The following is an 18570-nucleotide window of genomic DNA, read 5'->3' as shown; positions in this document are numbered from 1 at the left end:
GTGTTTTTGTGCTGTGCGTCTGTGTTGCACGTAATCACGCATCACACACATGACCCGCTTCGGCCAATTGTGAGCCTACGTGGTGACGTGTAACACAGACGCGCTACGCAAAAACACTACGTGAACCAACTAGAGGCCCAGAGAGAAGGAAATGAATAGTGGAATAAAGTCGTTATTTTTGTTTGTTTTTGCGCACAAAAAGTATTCTCGTCGCTTGATAAACTTAAGATTGAGCCACTGGAGTCACTTGGACTATATTAACGATCTCTTTAATAACTTTTCTGGGCCAGCAAGTTTCGGTCCCTCTGAAAGCCTATGGAGGAGTGAGACAACTCTCAGATTTAATCAAAAATATCTTAATTATGTTCCGAAGATGAACGAAGGTCTTACGCGGTTGGAACAACATGAGGGTGAGTAATTACTGACAGAATTTTCATTTTTGGGTGAACTAACCCTTTAAAGTCGGCATGAAACAGAAGTTGCAATAGTCTTTTCTTCCCTATATTGGGATGAATATCTGTATGAAACGGCTTCTTGAACAACTGGACATTATTTTGTCCATCGGGATTGTTTGGATCATTGGGGTTTGCTATTGGTCGATCTCATGTGAGTGACTGGTTGATCATGTACATGACAGTAAACATGTCATTAAAGAAGAAACAAAGTGTTTCTACAAGTGGGAGGGGAAGTTATTTTGATTTAAGATTTTGAGGGCACATTAATAAAAAAAAATGCAATTTATAATAAATACTGCAATACTCCATAAACAAATGAGAAAGGTCACTTTTGATTTCATGGTGACTGCACATGTAGAATCGCATACATATAATATTTATCAAGTCTTCCACCATCTCAAATTCTGTCTCATTTATTGGCAGATATCACTTATACATTTCTATTTGGCAGACACTTATCTGAAGAAATTTACATTACATTCAACATATTGTAACTACCAATGTGCTTGTGGGACCTGACTTTATTTACTTTGACAGAAATACTAGTTTCTAATCCTAATGTATAATAATACCTCATTATTCGTGTGGTAATTCGTGTGGCAACTGGGTAATTTGCAGAACTATTTCTTTTTATGCTAGCATGGGGAGAGCTGATGAGAAGAACTACTGGTTTAGAGGTCTTTAATGACCTGTTGCTGAATGTGTAAATGCTCTTTTGCTTTTTGGCTGTCAGTGACAATGAAACTTCAGTGGATAGTCTTGCTTGCTTGTTTGCTTTTCTCACTCAGTGCTATAAAAGACGGAGGTTCTGCTGTACCTTTCTATGATGGATGATCCAATAAAATCTTCTGAGATATGACATAAATCAAGTTTCCTTGATAGTTTCTTATGGTGTTCAGTAATAATCTCTGGCCTTACTTTGCAGTGCAATATTCATGCTAATTTAACCACAGATGTCACCCCATGAAAAGCTTATTAAGGAATCATCCCTAATAATCTTCAAAAAATAAATAAATGGGTGAGTCATAATTGGTGGTATTAGTAATCTTCATCGCTCGCTTTACTCATGTGGCAACTCTATATATTTTCATACTTTTTATTATTAGTTTTAAAATCAATAAACTCATGCTGAGCTTTAATTGAGTTTAAATGTAGTGTAATCTAAAATAAAGATGCTATGAAATTAACTTAAAATGTAAATGCTTTATGATAACGACCTTGTTATTGTTATTAATAAATTAATCATGGATGACTGCGACCTGTGCATACAGTGGCATCAGAGTGTACTTTTAACTGGTAGGTTGAGCTGCCAATGGACTTTTATTGAGAGACTATATTAGGTTTAAAATGTAGGCACAATAGAAGGCCTACACAGAGAGAGTGTGTGTGTGTTCTGCAAATATGATTCTCTCTGGCAAGCACAGAGGACTGTCTTACTCCAGGATTGCTTTGCAAGCAACAAAGCTGATTATTTTTCCCTGCATTAATCCAAATTAGGTGTGCCTTAGCAAGCACAAAGATGATTTTTTTATATTTTTTTTCATTTTTTTAACCAAGAATGTGGGCAGTTCACTCCACATGCCTACAGTATCATAATACTTCTGAGACATAGCATGTTTTCAGAATTGGGTTAGTGAAACAGAGTGAATCTAATGCACTGATTTGTTATGTCAACTGGGAACTTGTTTTCATAGAACTTTAAATCATGAACTGGACAGTGGAATCAATGGAAAGCTACCAGTGAGTGCCCTCTCTGGGAAGAGATGTCACGTTGCATGCATTATTGATGTATGATATATATAAGAAATATTGGTGAGAATGCTTTATTTACCACATTCATACTTTATTTGCTCTCTTGATCAGTTTTTGCCTATTTTGGTCAATAATTTTTTATTATTTTAACAAGTGACAAGTTCTCATAAAATATTCATTTTCTAAGATTGTTTTATTTACTCAAACATTAAACAATGTAAAACCACACATGTATATTTATAAGTAGATTTACAATACCTGATAATAACCAAAATAAAGAGGCACACAAAATCCTATTCTGAAATAAAATGTAAGATTATGATGCCTTTTGTTTGGACTTTCTTGAATATTAATTTTCATGAATGACATATCAAGGGACATATTTGTCACCATATTTTGAAAATAGCCCACATAATCTTCCTCAAATTATAAGCACTTTTGAACATTGTTCGATTAAAGTCACTACCAATATTTTACTATTTTGATAAATAAATAATTCTTTTTTAAACTATTGAACATTAATAAGAAACTTGAGGTAGGTTTTTTTTGTAAACAGAGATAGTCTACTAAAAAAAGTAATTCACAAACATCTAAAGCAATAGAAATTAAAGACAACAAATTAATACAAATAAATAGAAATAATATGAAACTTAAAAATAGTCACCTTCAGGAAATCAGTTGGTAACTCTTATAATGAAACCATTTTTTTTTTAATCAACAGAGCTGTTTTTGCATCTTTCTTGTTAAATGATGAACAAAGAGAGTCACAGATAACTTTAAATCGACACAAAAGCCTAACATTTGGCTTAGAATCAGTGACTTTACATGGAGTTGAAACTGGCCACAGAGAGTTCGCAGTTTCAACCTAGCCTATTGCCCATCTCTTTTGACCCTGAGTCCCAAATCAAAAACAGTACATTCATTATAAAAAATAAAAAGTTTAAATAAATTAGCCTTTGTTTTTCAATGATTTTGTTTGCAAGCGCTTACAAATTAGTGCGGCCACACACAGTGAACAGTAGAGGTCGCTGCTGCTCTCTTATCAGAGTTGGTGACGAGCGCACAGGTAGATTGAGTCTCGTTAGCGTAATCCACACTAACCCAACACAGATCAGCCTTCTGCCACAGGCATTGCAGCCTTTGTGTCTCATATCCGAGTACGTTATGCGCTAGGATAAAAACTAAGAGAGAAATCTATATGTTTCGGTTCGTATAACAGTTGGAAAACTTATAATGTGGCTCAGGGAAGAGATGTAGCCTAAAGTACGGTGTTCATCCACTTGTTGATTGAATGACTCGCGGTTAGCTGACTAGCTCCACCGGCACACACACACACTCACCACAGGACTGGAAGAACACAACCTTCACTATGAACAGCGAAACCCGTATGACTAATCAGTATTTCTGGTTAACGACTTGAATCCGGACGGTTGCGTTATCGACAGTCAGTGAGGATTTTTGTATTATTATTTTAGGAAATAACGTTAACGTTACTTGATTTTGATGGCGATACAAACTTAAACTGAATCATTTGGCTAATGCTAACATAAAGAGAGAGGTCAGATAAACCATAAACAAACAAGACTTAACATTTCTGTTAACTTCGCGCTTCGTTTAAGGAATTTAAACAAAACTAATTTGTATTAGTTTGGAAGTTTGTTTTGTGAATTTACACTAGGCTACACCTAATTAAATAACGCTCTTAAATGATGTCTTGACTAGAGGAGGAAACAACGCAACAAAGTATCCAGAGACGTCCATGTGATGTTCTTGTGGATTAACATTAACAGCTGCTGTTGATGTGGAAGACTGTGGGATTTTGACTTTGGGGATTGATACATCCACATTTGCATTTAAGTAGCCTACAAAAGACTGCCATATTCTGTTGGTTGAGAGACAGGTTGCGTATGAAATGGACACGATCAACCAATACTCCGGCTTTCCTGAAGGAGACCACAGGATATTTTACAGTTCAGAAAGATCTGGGAGTTTTGATGAACATCACGGTAATGGTGAGGGATGGAAAGTGGTGGATGTGACACTCTCTGGGGGAGCGCCATGGGGTTTTACCCTTAGAGGTGGATTGGAGCACAGAGAACCTCTTCTTATAACCAAGGTAAGTCATCCGTCGTCTACAGTGACCTTAGGACTGTTGATCTAAATTTGGCATTATTGTTGTTTGAGAGAGAGAGAGAGAGACCTCTGTAACTTTCACGTAGTGTCAAAAAAGCATTAGTTACCTGAGAAAATAGTTGTAAAGCTATATAAATTATATATAATAATAGTTAGCCTATATATAAATTAAATATAGGCTAATATTTTAACTTATTATATTTGGTTCAATGAAAGTAGGTAGTTAAACTGTATTTCTAATATTCATATTCCTCCTGTAATCTATCTATCTATCTATCTATCTATCTATATAGGGTCTCATCGGTTATGAGTCTGGTGAGCTTGAATAGTTCCCCGATTTTCGCCGAGCGTTGGTGGTATAGTGGTTAGCATAGCTGCCTTCCAAGCAGTTGACCCGGGTTCGATTCCCGGCCAACGCAAGAATCCTTTTCTTCTGGAAGTTTTACTCTCTTGGAGTCATACAGTTCTCACAAGAAAGCAACATGCAAATAAAGAAGTTCATTTTTTAAAATATGGGCTAAGCAATTCCTTCCTTTGTCCAGGCAATACGACAGCATGTCAGCAGATATACACATGCATAATATAATGTCTAACCTTTCAGTCTCAAATCGTCGGAACCATCAAAATGCAGTCACTTTGTAGAGAAACAGACAATTTTTAAATTGATTTATCACAGGGCACCAGAACAGTGTATCTTAATCTGGTCTTCAACCGTGGACCCTTAGGGTTTGTACACCTAATTAGTCTATAAATCTGTTCTTTGTTATTTGACAGTACCAGAGTTTATGTCATGAGACATCATGAGACCTCATAGAAAGTGCTATTTAAAGTAAAAAGAGTGCACTTGTTTGGACAAATATTTTGAGCTTTATGTTGTCAGAATTTAAAGGAAAACCAAAACCGAACCCATATGCAAATTGAGTTGCAGAGGTTTTCCAAACTGATCATGTTTGGTCAAATTAGATCATCCATGTACCACATAGTCTCCATCTTTCAAAGTCAAAGCTGCATTTATTTGATCAAAAATACTGTTATATAACCACAATATTGTGAAATGTTACAATTTACTCTTAAATAATTTATATATTTTTATATATTTTAAAATGTATTGATGATGTAATGTGATGGCAAAGTTTAATTTTTAGCAGCCATTATGCCAGTCTTCAGTGTCACATGATCCTTCAGAAATCATTCCAATATGCTGATTAGGTTCTCAAGAAGCATTTCTTATTATATTAATGTTGAGAACAGTTATTCTGCTTAATATTTTTGTGGAAACTGCTCAATTTTTCTCTTTGAATACAAAATTAAAAAGCATTAAAAACAGCATTTATTTGAAATATAATTTTACAACGTGAAAGTCTTTACTGTCACATTTGAGAGCGTAGGCTAAATGCTGTATAGACATGGCCAAAAGTTTTGGCAGTGACATTTTGTGAAGTTTGATGCTTCAGTTTTTGTGGTGTTGATTCGAGTTGTTTCTTGGTTATTGCACAGACTGATTAGATGTATTTTATATAATTGCAAAAAGCTTCATTGGCCAACACCTTTATAACAAAAACCCAAATTTCACTGTTTTTTGGCACTGGCACAAGATGACCAGCTAACATAATTTCACTAATCATATCATCAGCACATGGGAAAGTGTGAACTAGTACTAGTCAAGTGAAATCACACTATCATTCTGATTGGATTATAAGACTGATTGCTATAATTGGAGGGAAGAAGTGTGTTCTTGTGTTAGCAATGGTTACCTCCAAAGAAAGACGGGCAGCCATCATCGCTTCTCATCAAAATGGCCTCACATGCAAGGAAATTGATACAAAGAATATTGCACTTGAAAAGAACCATTTACTAGATCATCAAGAACTTCAAAGAGAGAGGTTCAGCTGCTTCAGGACGGCCCAGAGTGTCCAGCAAGTTGCATGGCCGTCTCCTCCTGAGGAGTCGTGTCAAAATGGCCTGAGCGGCCTGGTGTCGAGAAGGGCAGCAAAGAAGACACTTCACTCTAAGAAAAACATCAAGGACAGACTGAAATTCTGCAGGAAGTACAATTGGACTGTAGAAGACTAGTGCAAAAGCTAGTTTCTCTGATGAAGAGTCTGTTTGGTACATCTACCCCTGGTTTCACAAACCAGGCTTAAGACTAGTCCCAGACTAAAAAGCATGAGCTGAGCTGTTTTAACTGAACGCAACTTGAACTGACATATCTTAAAATGTCACTGCCATTGTTTTGTCTCAAGATTTTCAATTCAATTTCAATTCAAGTTCTTTATTCAGTCATGATGTTATTACAGACACAATAATAATCACATCAACAAAATAATAACATTCAATGCTGAATAGGAGCATGAGGAAGACCTAGTCTTATAATTGCACACCAGTAGGGTTTTTTTTATATATATATATATATACATAAATGTCCTAATTGAACTAAAGCATATAATATTCCTTGCTTAATTTAAGCCCTGTCTGTGAAACCAGGCTCTAGAAAATCAGTTGTCCAGAGAATAAAGGTCAATGCTACCTTGAGTGCTGTGTCATGCCGTGAATCATCCTAAGACTATTCATGTGGTCAAAAAGGTTGCTTTTTATCCAAGGGAGTGAGCTCTCTCACAATTATGCCCGGAAACACGGCCGTGGATAAATAATAGAGAGGTTTGCAGAGGTTATGAAGAAGGGTCAACACTGTAAATATGGACTTTTTGCGCATATTCAATGTTTTTGCCAATAAAAGCTACACTCTCAGAAAAAAAGGTACAAAAGCTGTCACAGGGACAGTACCCTTCAAAAGGGTTCTAATATGTACCATTATGGCTCGTTTCCACTGAGCGGTACGGTACGGTATGGAACGGTACGCATTTATTTGCGTTTCCACTATCAAAAGTTGTGAATGGTACCAAAATGCCGAACTGTACCGTACCACTTTTTAGGTACCCTTCCATTGGGGTACCTAGCACAGTGGAACGGTACTAAAAGGTGGAGCTAGACTCACTGCTGGACGTTGATTGGTTGACAGGGAATCGTCACTTGCGCGTGCTACAAGGGGAATGACAACATAAGAAGCGCCATTTTTTTAATATACAGTTTAATATAATACTACTGTTACTGTGTCACGAAATGTAATTTTAAGAGTTTTTCAGGCGAGAATGTAGTTGTTTAAAGCTCAAATCTGTGGTTTATTTATAAAGATGATTTTTTCCCCCCGGTTGTGAGATCCATGCGATCAGCGGGCGCTCGGCGCTCATGTTTCCCGGCTGGATGAGCCTTTCCTCGGCTAGTTCTTCTGACGTTCGCCGCTGACGGTAGTGGTTAAACATGAGATATAATTCGTCTTGTGTAGACCTAACGGGCGATCTTTGGTCTCGTGAATGTATAATTCGTCCCCTGTCAATCGTTTTGGCTGAGGGCTAAGTTTAGTTTCATATTATAGGCTATTTGTATTTAACTTTACTATTGTAATGTTAGACTAGCGCTGCTTTTGGATATTTGACTGAATTGTTTGCTTTGTCTTATTGTATAGCTTCTTGTACCTTTTACTTAAACTTTTATATTGGCTATTATTGATAAAACTGAAATTTTACAAAAAGAAATATGGTTTCTTGTCATTTTTTTATTACAAGATTATCACTGATGTTTATTGAAACATTTGTACAAATGCATATATTGCCTGAAATATGTTACATTTTTTTTTTATTTAAACGAAAAGAGGTAACGTTAGGGTTGTGTTTTAAATTTCGTTTTGTTATAAATAGAATAACGAATAACGTGCAGTGAATAATCAATATGCGTTGCGCATGAACCTCATTTGTGTCCCTATAATGTTTAATTTATTTAAATGAAAACGAAAAGAGGCAGAGTGGTGTTTTATAACATATTTCGTTTTATTGTTGCTTAAAATGTACATACAGAGCAACAGAGATAACCGGAGTAGCAGAGCGAGCTGAGTGACGCTTTTAAGAACGCGCTGTAACATTTGCATGTAGGAGTCGCACGTGGCAAGTACAAACTTTACGCACTTGATATTGAGAAAGCCTAATGTCGGCGCTTGTCTTCTTGTGACAAACATGTCGAGGAGCAAGAACAAGATCTGCTGTATGTCATCCATTGTAGTTTACTATGTTCTTCTTTGCGCGAAAATGACGTCGATCGAAACACCACGCCTATCAAGTAAGGGTACTGTTGGCAGTGGAAACGCTAGCCAGATCATGGTTAACAGACCTGAACCGTACCGTACTGTCCCGTACCGTACCGTACTGCTCAGTGGAAACGAGCCATTAGGTACTAATATGTACACTTTTGGTACCAATATGTACCTTTGAGGGACTAATATGCACTCTTTAGGTACAAAGGTGTACCTTTTGAAAAAGTCCCGCTACAGTGACAGCTTTTGTAACTTTTTTTCTGAGAGTGTATGAAAACATATAAAATGCATATCATGGTTTTCCAGTATAAATAATCTACTAATACTGAAGCAGCATATTTGCAAAAACACAGTTTTCTATATTGTGATTCCTTGAAAGGGTCTCCATTGTTCAACAACAATTGCATTTTAGAATGTAGCTTCTATTAATGTGTGTATTTTGTAGTTTAAACGTTCCATACATAGCTATGGCTGTGGAAATGGCACTTTGGTCTCTTGGTGTGGTTTTTGTAAAAACTCATTTTGAACAGTGACCGAAACTTTTTTTTGTGTGCTTTTCTGGTTACTTATCAACTCTGAAGGACCTTGCAGATAAAATTGGAAAGAATACTGGTTTCTCTTACTTTCAGCGTTTATTGCATGCGTATGTTCTCCATTAAGTGCTTGTCTTTCATTTTTATTTTTAGCCAATTTTAGCTCACAGATTAGGTGTTAAATAAGGGAGAATGTGACAGTTTCTAAAACTCTGGTGACCACCCTACATTCAATAGTTTTGATGTGCATGTGACTTTCAGAAGTAAATTCCTGCCATTGCTGGGGTCTTTAAGGAGCTAAAACTTTAAGTTAGGTCAGTTCGTGGAAGCCTTTGATTTGTTAGCACAGTCTTTCAGAAGATGGTTTAAAGATTGAGTGGATCTGTGGTTTTTCACATCTCTGGACATTTATTCATCAAGAAACATTTCTGTGAGCCCTGCAGACCCCGTCACACTTCAGAAATTGGTAAGAGCGGTTAATAATGTACTGAAGCTTTTTACCCCCCTCATTGATGCTCTTAAAGTCTTGTTGTTTTTACTGGATCGTAAGATGGCAAATCTTGCCATAAATTAACCTTTGCACCTGTTTTTTTTTTTAGATTAAGGCTTGGTTGTCTTTGTTTTCATCAAGGTTTCTTTTCGTTGATTCATGACATTATAGTCAAGGTGTGTTTCTTACAGATATATAGATAGATAGAGCCATTATTCTGTTGATACAGGAAACGTCATATCTAAAGATGAAGACAACCCAGAACCATTAGTTGGCAAACCACTCACCTGTATCCATTTATTCTGTTGGTTTCCAAAGCTTGACTGTCATCATATTGCAACATTTGTAGTGAGTTCATTTTTATTCTTGGCATATTGGTGTTTTTGACCTTGCTGTTCTCCCACTTGTGATGGAAAAGTACATACTTTGAGTATGTATGTATACTTTGAGAATGAAGACAGCACCTGTATTGAGACACATCATATGGCCATAAAATTGTCTTGGTTAGCATTGAGAGACATTCTTTGCTACCTAAGCTCATAGCTTGCTTTCTTAAGCATCTTTATCTTTTATAAATCTCATCTTTTATGGTGCAAGAGGTTGTGGTTACTACTAGCTATTGAATAAAAAAAAAAAAACGGTTGGCTTACTATTTTGAATGTTCAGTTTTCATATACTATTTAGGTATGCAAATTGAGATTTCTGATTGCCATCTACTGTACATTTCAGAGATATTGTTTCTTATTGTACTGGTCTTTTGAAATTAGACATTTAGTTGTCATGGTCTGGATTTAATTTAGGCATACATTAAGTGACAGTAAATAATGAGAAAATTATTTGTTGAGAAGTGTTAAGAAAGAAGACATGTTTTATGAGAAATGCATTACGCCTCGAAAGGGAAAAAGCAAAACATAAAGATTGCAAACAAGGGACTGCTACAGAAGATAAAATAAGAAGCGGTAATAGACTGCAGGTTAAGTAGCAGTATTTACAGTGTTTAATTCACTTGATTTTCTTTGCTCACTCTGTTTTTCAGTGGATTGTCTCACTACTTTTCTCTGAGATTCCTAAGGCAAACTGGCAGTGCCAGGAACAGCACTGGAATGTTGAAGCTTTGCTTGATTATCCAAATGTACTGAATTATCTTTGACAGCCTGAAGCCTGTTGGACTTGCATGATACAGCATCTGGGATGAATTTAGATAGGATTATAGGAACCTGGGCTGCTTTGTGAAGGATGAGAGCATTATGGTCTTACTAAATTCCTAAAATAATTCTTCCGCACAAAGTGAGGTCATTGTAACCTGTTTGGCGACAGGCTATCTGTATATTTGTGAGTCTGTCTGTCTGTATGTGTATATGTATAAACTAGGGCTGAACAATATATATGTATTTTTTAACCAAGCTCTTTATCTTCTGTATTATTTAACAAAAACAAGCAATAAATCATTGTATAGTAGTGGTGAGAATCTTTATAGCACCTCAAGATCTGATCTGATTCCAAAACTATTCTTGATCTACTTATTTTTCTTATTAATCTTATTAATAAAACTTTAACATTTTTTTATTTAATTATGTAATTATAAGTACTTTTTAAAATAATTAGATATTTAAAAAATAAAAATTTAAAATGATTGCATGTTAAGAATTTTTAATATATAAACTAATATAGCTTTAAAACATAAAAGCCTGAAATAATAACGAAAAAACCCAAACATATTACAAGTAAAAAATGAGTGCTTTTTAGTGTTTAAGAATATGGCTGAACGTTTCCCATTCAAGAGCTGTGAGTGATTTTTTTTTTCATCTTTACTGTTGTTGGATTATTCTGCACACTTAAAGCGTAACATCAAGCAAAGCATGCGTTTTTTACAGCGCATATCCTGTGCAATGAAGTTTGCGAATGTCCTTGTAATTCGCTTCAACCTTTCTGAACTTTATGAAAGATTATTTTACGGTTTGAGTGGTGTGTGTGTGAGCGAGTTGGAATGGGAAGCAAGCAAGCAGAATACGGGTGTTTCTAAAACACACGCAGCGTCATCGTGCACCTGAGGTTAAAAGCTATGTTCAGAATCGATCCAGAATCGTTGGAAAGAGAATCTTTTCACCCACCCCCCTAGTTTGACCAACACAATATTAGATTAAACATAAAGGCCCGGTTTCACAGACAGGGTTTAGATTAAGCTAGGATTAGGCCTTAGTTCAATTAGGACATTCAAGTAGCTTTTATGAAATGTCCTTAGAAAAAAAAAACATTACTGTTGTGCATCTTGAGACAAAACAATGGGAGTGACATATTTTAAGATATGTCAGTGCAAGTTGCTTTCAGTTAAAACAGCTCAAACATGCATTTTAGTCTAGGATTATCTTAAGCCTTGTCTGTGAAACTAGGGGAAACCGTTCTTTCCTGTAGGCCAGGCCTGTATTTGTAACGTGCCAAGTTGATGCTTCTTCTGCAGACTGCTTTACTCTCGTGTGTCACGTGACCAGACTGTAATCACAGCCTTTGCGGTTAAAACATCTAATTATATCATATTGCGATATTATCGCAAATGCAATTAATCGTTCAGCCCTAGTAGTTCTGGCGTGAATGCACAAGCTGGTTGTTTTGGTTAAAGTAACTGTAACAGCCAACTGTAAAAGGTGGCTGCTGTGTCGGTTGCGATGCTCGGTGACAGACATTAAACGTCATAATGACGTGTGATTTCTGCGCGGGTGCGTGGAGGTATGAAAATAGTTGACAGGCAGGTAGGACATCGTATCATTGCATCCGTTCCAAATTGGACGAATATTTTATGGTCCTACGCCTACAGTCAGTACATAAAAATACATTTAGACCACTTAACTTAGTGATTGCTATCAGGATGTGAAGAGACTTTCAACCAGCATTACAAAAGAACAAATCGCCTACCCTGCCTTTAAAGCAGCTGGTGCCACACCATATACTGACTGCTACATTTGATATTGACATATATATATTATTCATATATATTTTTTCTGATTAATGCTAGTGTGTTGTGGATAATTGCCAGACTGTTGCTTTGAAGTTGCTAAGGTGTTAAGTAGTTTTTAGTCCATTGTCATGCAGTTGTTAGGGTCAAGAAAGTGCAAAAAATTCCTCTTTTTGCCTGTTTTATTGATTGCAAACTCTTATAAACCATATTTGTCCATCCATAAGGTGAAAGACGGCTGCAGGAAGCAGCTTTATTTAAACCAAGTATTTATACAGAAAAATGGGACGAATTAAAATTCCCCTCATTCCTCTCATACTGCTTATTTGCCAAAGGTCTTCATCGCATTTATTTTAAATCCTCACTTTCAATAAACTCTAATAATCCTGTTTTACACTGCATGCATTCTCTGTGTTGCGTTTCACACACCGCCCGTGTTTGTTTTTCATTTATGCATTCTTGCAATGCACACAGACCCTAAAAGGGCTGCCATTTAATGAACGCTGGTAAACCTATTTGCCGACAATAGGATTCATCAGTTCAATCAGTTCAGGATTCAACACCGACCCGTTGTGTCACCTTGCATACTGAAAGCCATAAGGAAAAAAGTCTGTTAATGATAGTCTTTTTGTTTTGTTTTTTTACAGTAATTACTTCACTTGAGGAGTGGCAGGAACGAGTCGAATTTAGACAAGCTTTCATCAGTATTTATTTCAAAAGAGCTTGACTTTTAACTCGGCAATACATGTCTGTTCATGTTCAGAGTAAGAAGTATCAGGAAAGAGTATTTAGCCTCACTTTACATGTTTTGAAGTATTTCATGACCTTTCCTCTTATCTTTTCTGAACACTTGCTCAAAACAAACACACACATGCGCACGCATCCATTGTTTAGAGGGCTCCAAACTGCCAAAGGCTGCTGTGGAAATAATGGTGTTTGTTTAAAGAAACACACCACTTTGTGTAGGCTGTCCTTAGATATGGAGTCGACAGCCATTTGTGGTCTGAAGGGAAGAGCACAACAGTTGTCACACTTTATAAGCAGCCTTGAATCTGGAAGCATTTTCCCATTCCCATGCAAGCACAATTTAAATAAGATATTCATACATTTAAGACAGCTTTTTTAATATAACAGGAGTATTCGCAAGAGTGCAGAATTCAGTGAGCTTGCACTTTAGAGTAGAGGTCGACCGATTCATCGGTTTTGCCGATTAATCGGCACCGATTGTTGATTGGTAGAACTATCGTTATCGGCAAAAATACATACCGATAGTTTTTCCTGGTTGCGTCCGTTGCTGGAGCGGCTGAGGAGCGCGCGCTGTCATTCAATACACAGTAAGAGAGAGCGGAGAAGGCTCTGCTGGCATCATGCAGTACAAGAGCTAGCGGCCTCTAGAGGTGTAATAAAAACTATCACTGATGCCTCGTGTTGTTTATTTCCACACGTGATGCTGCGTGCTGCACTGAGAGCACACGCTGCGTGGAGAGCGCTGATATCAGACGCGCGTTTAAAGCACCGACAGCTAAAAGGTCTGTATACAGTACATTTTGTCATATCATTATAAAGTGATTAATTTGTTGACTAAACGCTGCATTAGTAGAGAAAGAACAGCACAACGATATGTTTGTTTGCCTTCGAGGCTGCTGAGAAGACCCTAATATTAGTAGTACCTCAAGCGGTTAAAACACTGACAAAAATAAACGGAAGTCCGACCCGAATGTTTAATGTCACAATTGTTACCATATATTTGCATTAGATTATATCCAGCTGGTCACTTTTATGCGTTAAATATGCAGAGAAGTTGCATATTTAAAGCTAGAGACGCAAGATAGCAAACTCATATCTTCATACAGCTGAAAGAAACATATAAACAAATCAGAAAAGCATTCGATTTCGGTTATCTTTTCATCATCACTTTAATACATATTTTGTTATTTTGATTAGCCTAGATAATCATCAAGTGTTTATAAAATAGAAGCAAAAGTATGAGACTATACATGTAATATTTTTGTCATTTCAATTCTCTGGCGTTTTAGATATTTAAAGTTGGCCATCTTTAAGCATGACTGTTTGGGTTTAATATGAAATGATAACACTTACAATAAAATTACATATGTAACATTAACTAAGGTTAATAACTGCTGTATAAGGATTGTTCATTGTTTGTTTGTTAATTAACATGTACTAATACATTTTTAAATTAAGGTTTTTATTTGTTAACCATAGTTAATGCACTATCAAACTAACATGAATGATCAAGGTGCAATTTGTTTTTATCCAGTATCAATTTTAAAAACTATCGGTTGATTAATCGGTTATCGGCAAGTATGGCCCAACCTAGCTATCGTTATCGGTAAAATCCACTATCGGTCGACCTCTACTTTAGAGATTGACAGCCTTAGTGATTATAAAGGGAGTGCTCTTCTCTTGCTTTGTTTATTACCCATTCATAGTCTGAATACAAGTTTAGTTTTTCATGCTGTTAAGTACACTAAAGTTGATTGACAGCCACATTTATATACACAATTGAATCAGAAACTGATGATTGACGAGACAAAACGGGACAAAATGTGTCCATAAAGTACTTAATTCAACAGTTTTTGCTCTGGTACTGAAATTTGAAATTTGGCCAAAATCATATCAGTTGATATCGATAATTATAACCATAAATGTCAAATCTTTATTTCTTTCAGGTTTTAAAGGGGTGGTATAATGCCCTTTTCAAAAGATGTAAAATAAGTCTTTGATGTCCCCAGAGTGTGTATGTGAAGTTGTAGCTCAAAATACCCCACAGATATTTTTATATAGCATGTTAAAATTGTCACTTTTTGAGGGTGAGCAAAAACACACAGTTTTCGTGTGTGTTCCTTTAAATGCAAATGAGCTGCTGCTCCCGGCACAGAGGGTGGATCTACAACAGCTTGCACTCACACAGACATGCACTGAAAATTTCAAAAACTTTTAGCCTTTTATGTACAAACCGGAGTCAGAAAGATGGAGAGACTCAAGAAGTGACAACTATTCTGAATGGTTAGTTGATGAATTTATGTAGCCTAGCTTATGTGTAGTTATCTTCTAGTCTTTGATTAGCATATTTTGTCTTGATAATCTATAAATCGTGTTCCGGGGTTTATGTAAATTTTAGGGTTAGTGATGTCACTAACCCTGGAGAATTTGTTGTAGTCCTTAAAAAGCAATATCTTTAAAAGAAAAGATCTTTCTTTTCTTTGAACTTTGAGCGTTATAATTTTGCAGATGTTGTTTATGCTCAAACAGCAACATTACACACTACAACTAAAGTCAGAAAAGGGAAATCATGATCAACCACCCCTTAAGGCATGTTTTTCCTCTTGAGTGAAAGTTTCAGAAACCAGATGGTTAACTGTGATTTTAACATCAGAAAATGACAAACACTTGCCAAACAGGCAGACATTTCACAAATTATTATTACATGTATTCTCGCTTAGAAATGCTCATTTGACAATAGCTTGAGTATAATACAAATTCAAAAAAACTGCTATAGTTTAATAACAAAAAATACTGTAATTCTAATCCCATTACTCCGTTAATACATTTAAGCTCTACAATAATAATATAATCAAATTCTATATGAATATCCCACATTTCTGCCACAATCCCATGGTTTCAATTAGTATTACTATAGTAAATCATGGTAGCTAAATATTGCCGACTTGTGGATCGAAAAGCCTTCTAACTGTATCTTTGTGGTTCAAAGTTTCTCCTGTTTTCTGCGTTGTTGTTGAGAATGTCAGCGCTGAGAATGTCACATCGCTGTTTAGTTGTCGCGTGATCGAGATGATCAGCGAGTAAATGCATTTGCTCTAAGCTTACACTGTGGTGTGTTTTTTCGAGCTGAGCTGATAAATGTTCTGTGTGTTCAAACAAGCAGCTTTTAGCATGTTTGCCGTTTAATACGCAACAGTTGCATCAGTGTAATGGTCTGCTACATGAGTGCGCAGCATTATTAATATAGGGCACAAACATTACATTGAACACTTATCAAACTTTTGTTTTATATTGAGAAAAACTATATTGCGATAATTATCGTTATCGTTTTATCATCCCGCCCTACTGAGAACTGCAAAATTTCACTGGTATTGGTTCTGACTTAAATTTTAGTATTGTGACAGTTGTAAGTCTAAAATATATCAATATTTTTTAAGTTTATTGCAATTCAGTGTTTCCCCTACCATTATATAAGGTAGATACCCCCCCCCCCAACGGCTTGCCCATCCGAAGGTCAAGTAAATTTGATTTTCTTTTCTTTATAGCGCCAGATAACAATTTGTTATTTTATTAAACAAACTAAATAGCCCTTAAGTAATATGTTATTTATCTTATTTCCACGATGGCATGTCTTTTCTGTCTGTTTGCGCATTTACAATTATCCCAATGAGTGCGCACACTCACATGCAACCCCCCCCCCCCAAGGCTGTAAACCTAGGGGAAACACTGCAATTTATTCAACCATATATGTATGTGTGTGTGTGTGTGTGTATATCAGTGTTGTATAAAGTACTAGAAAGCAATACTTGAGTAGAAGTACAAGTATTGTACTAGAAAAAGACTTTGGTAGAAGTGAAAGTTACCTTTTAGAATATTACTTAAGTAAAAGTCTTAAAGTATCTGATATATACTGTACTTAAGTATCAAAAGTAATTTTCTGATATTTAATGTACTTAAGTAATTGAAGTAAAAGTAAAAGTTTTTTTTTTTTTTGATTATGCGTTGAATTCAGCGATCACGGAACGCGAAAAACTGGAGGGACTGTGTAGCCTGCACTGTAGGCTACTTGTGTTATCGTTTATCTCCCACTGCATGTACCTTTAGCTGTAAAAAAAAAATTGCATCACAATAAGTGTATTGTGATTGTCACTAACATTTTTGTAATTAAACTGAATTTTATTAGGTTTAGTGACATGTTACAATGTTTATAATTTCTGGTAAGCTACGCTTTTTTATTATTTCAATTCAATTCAATTGTGATTTGATTTAATATTGACTCATTTGTATAAATATTAGGTAGGCTACTCAAGATCTGCGTTAATTTTTCTAAAAATAAAAAATTAAAAAAAATCCCCTAATGCTGTAAACATACAGGGAGCCCTAGCTTGTAGTAGGCTATTATTTAAGGTTAAAAATAATTAAATAGAATGCGTTTTTTTTATTATAATAAAAACTTTAATGATATAAGTAAAATATAATAAATATGTAATATAGAACACATATTTAGCAAAATACTCTCTATAGCTATTTATTTGTCTTGCCAACTGTGCTATATAGCCTATTATTAAATGGCTTTCCTGAGGTAAATGTGACATAATTGTCCTCCAGCTATGTTATTGACCTCTTCACGCTGATGAAAAACACTTATTGATCGATATTATGTATAAGGAACATTTCGGTAAGTTATAGGCCTACTGTATCTTTCAACAGTATTCATGTTTTTTTTTACTATTAGCTAGTACAGATGATCGGTTCACTTGAGCTAGGGATCTGTCATCAGACTGTCACGTAACATTTACAAGCGCCAAAACAGTATTTATTTTTTGAATTTCGTAATAAAATTGACATAATCTGAGTTAAAAAAAAAAATGTTTTATATCATAATGTAACCTGCTCTGTCTAGTCTGTCGGTCGTCCTCTTTGCTTCGCGATTTTTCTGTGCGTGAGAAAATTGATGTGAGGCGTGAGAGCGCGTGGAAAAAGTCAATTGCGTGTGTCTCACGGTGAATGCGTGAGAGTTGGCAGCTCTGTAAGTTAAACGTGCCCCAGGTCCTCCGGCAGGTTCTCGTGCTTCCATGGCGGTTTCAGTTGTGCTTCCCCCTCCTTTGGCATGGCAACAAACAAGCATTACGCTGAAATAGAGCGCGCGCCGTGCGTACTGCAGTCTAGGAGCAGTGATTCGCCAAACCTCCCTTATTGTAGTCGCACACATTTCTTCTGATTTTATTTTGTAGTAACGAGTAACGAAGATGCTTAGTGGAAATATAGCGGAGTAAAAGTATACATTTTATCTAGGAAATGTAGTGGAGTAAAAGTGAAAGTTGACATAAATGTAAATAACGAAGTAAAGTACAGATACGTGAAAT

The 18570-nt window shown here is 35.9% G+C and overlaps 1 protein-coding gene across 1 annotated transcript in view; it reads left to right on the top strand.

Annotated features, from left to right (window-relative positions):
• The first annotated feature begins 3280 nt into the window (after positions 1 to 3280).
• The window catches only part of shroom2a (shroom family member 2a), a 55516-nt gene continuing 40226 nt past the window's right edge, over positions 3281 to 18570 (top strand). Inside the window, exon 1 of the mRNA XM_081379833.1 lies at positions 3281 to 4323. Within this exon, the coding sequence (XP_081235959.1) occupies positions 4120 to 4323 (204 nt within the window). The 5' untranslated portion in view covers positions 3281 to 4119. The remainder of the gene's footprint in view (positions 4324 to 18570) is intronic.

The sequence above is a fragment of the Scardinius erythrophthalmus genome (genome assembly GCF_964197995.2).
Source record: "Scardinius erythrophthalmus genome assembly, chromosome: 12".
NCBI lineage: Eukaryota > Metazoa > Chordata > Actinopteri > Cypriniformes > Leuciscidae > Scardinius > Scardinius erythrophthalmus.
The sequence above is the reverse complement of the archived record's forward strand: the minus strand, read 5'-3'. Positions and strand labels throughout refer to the sequence as shown.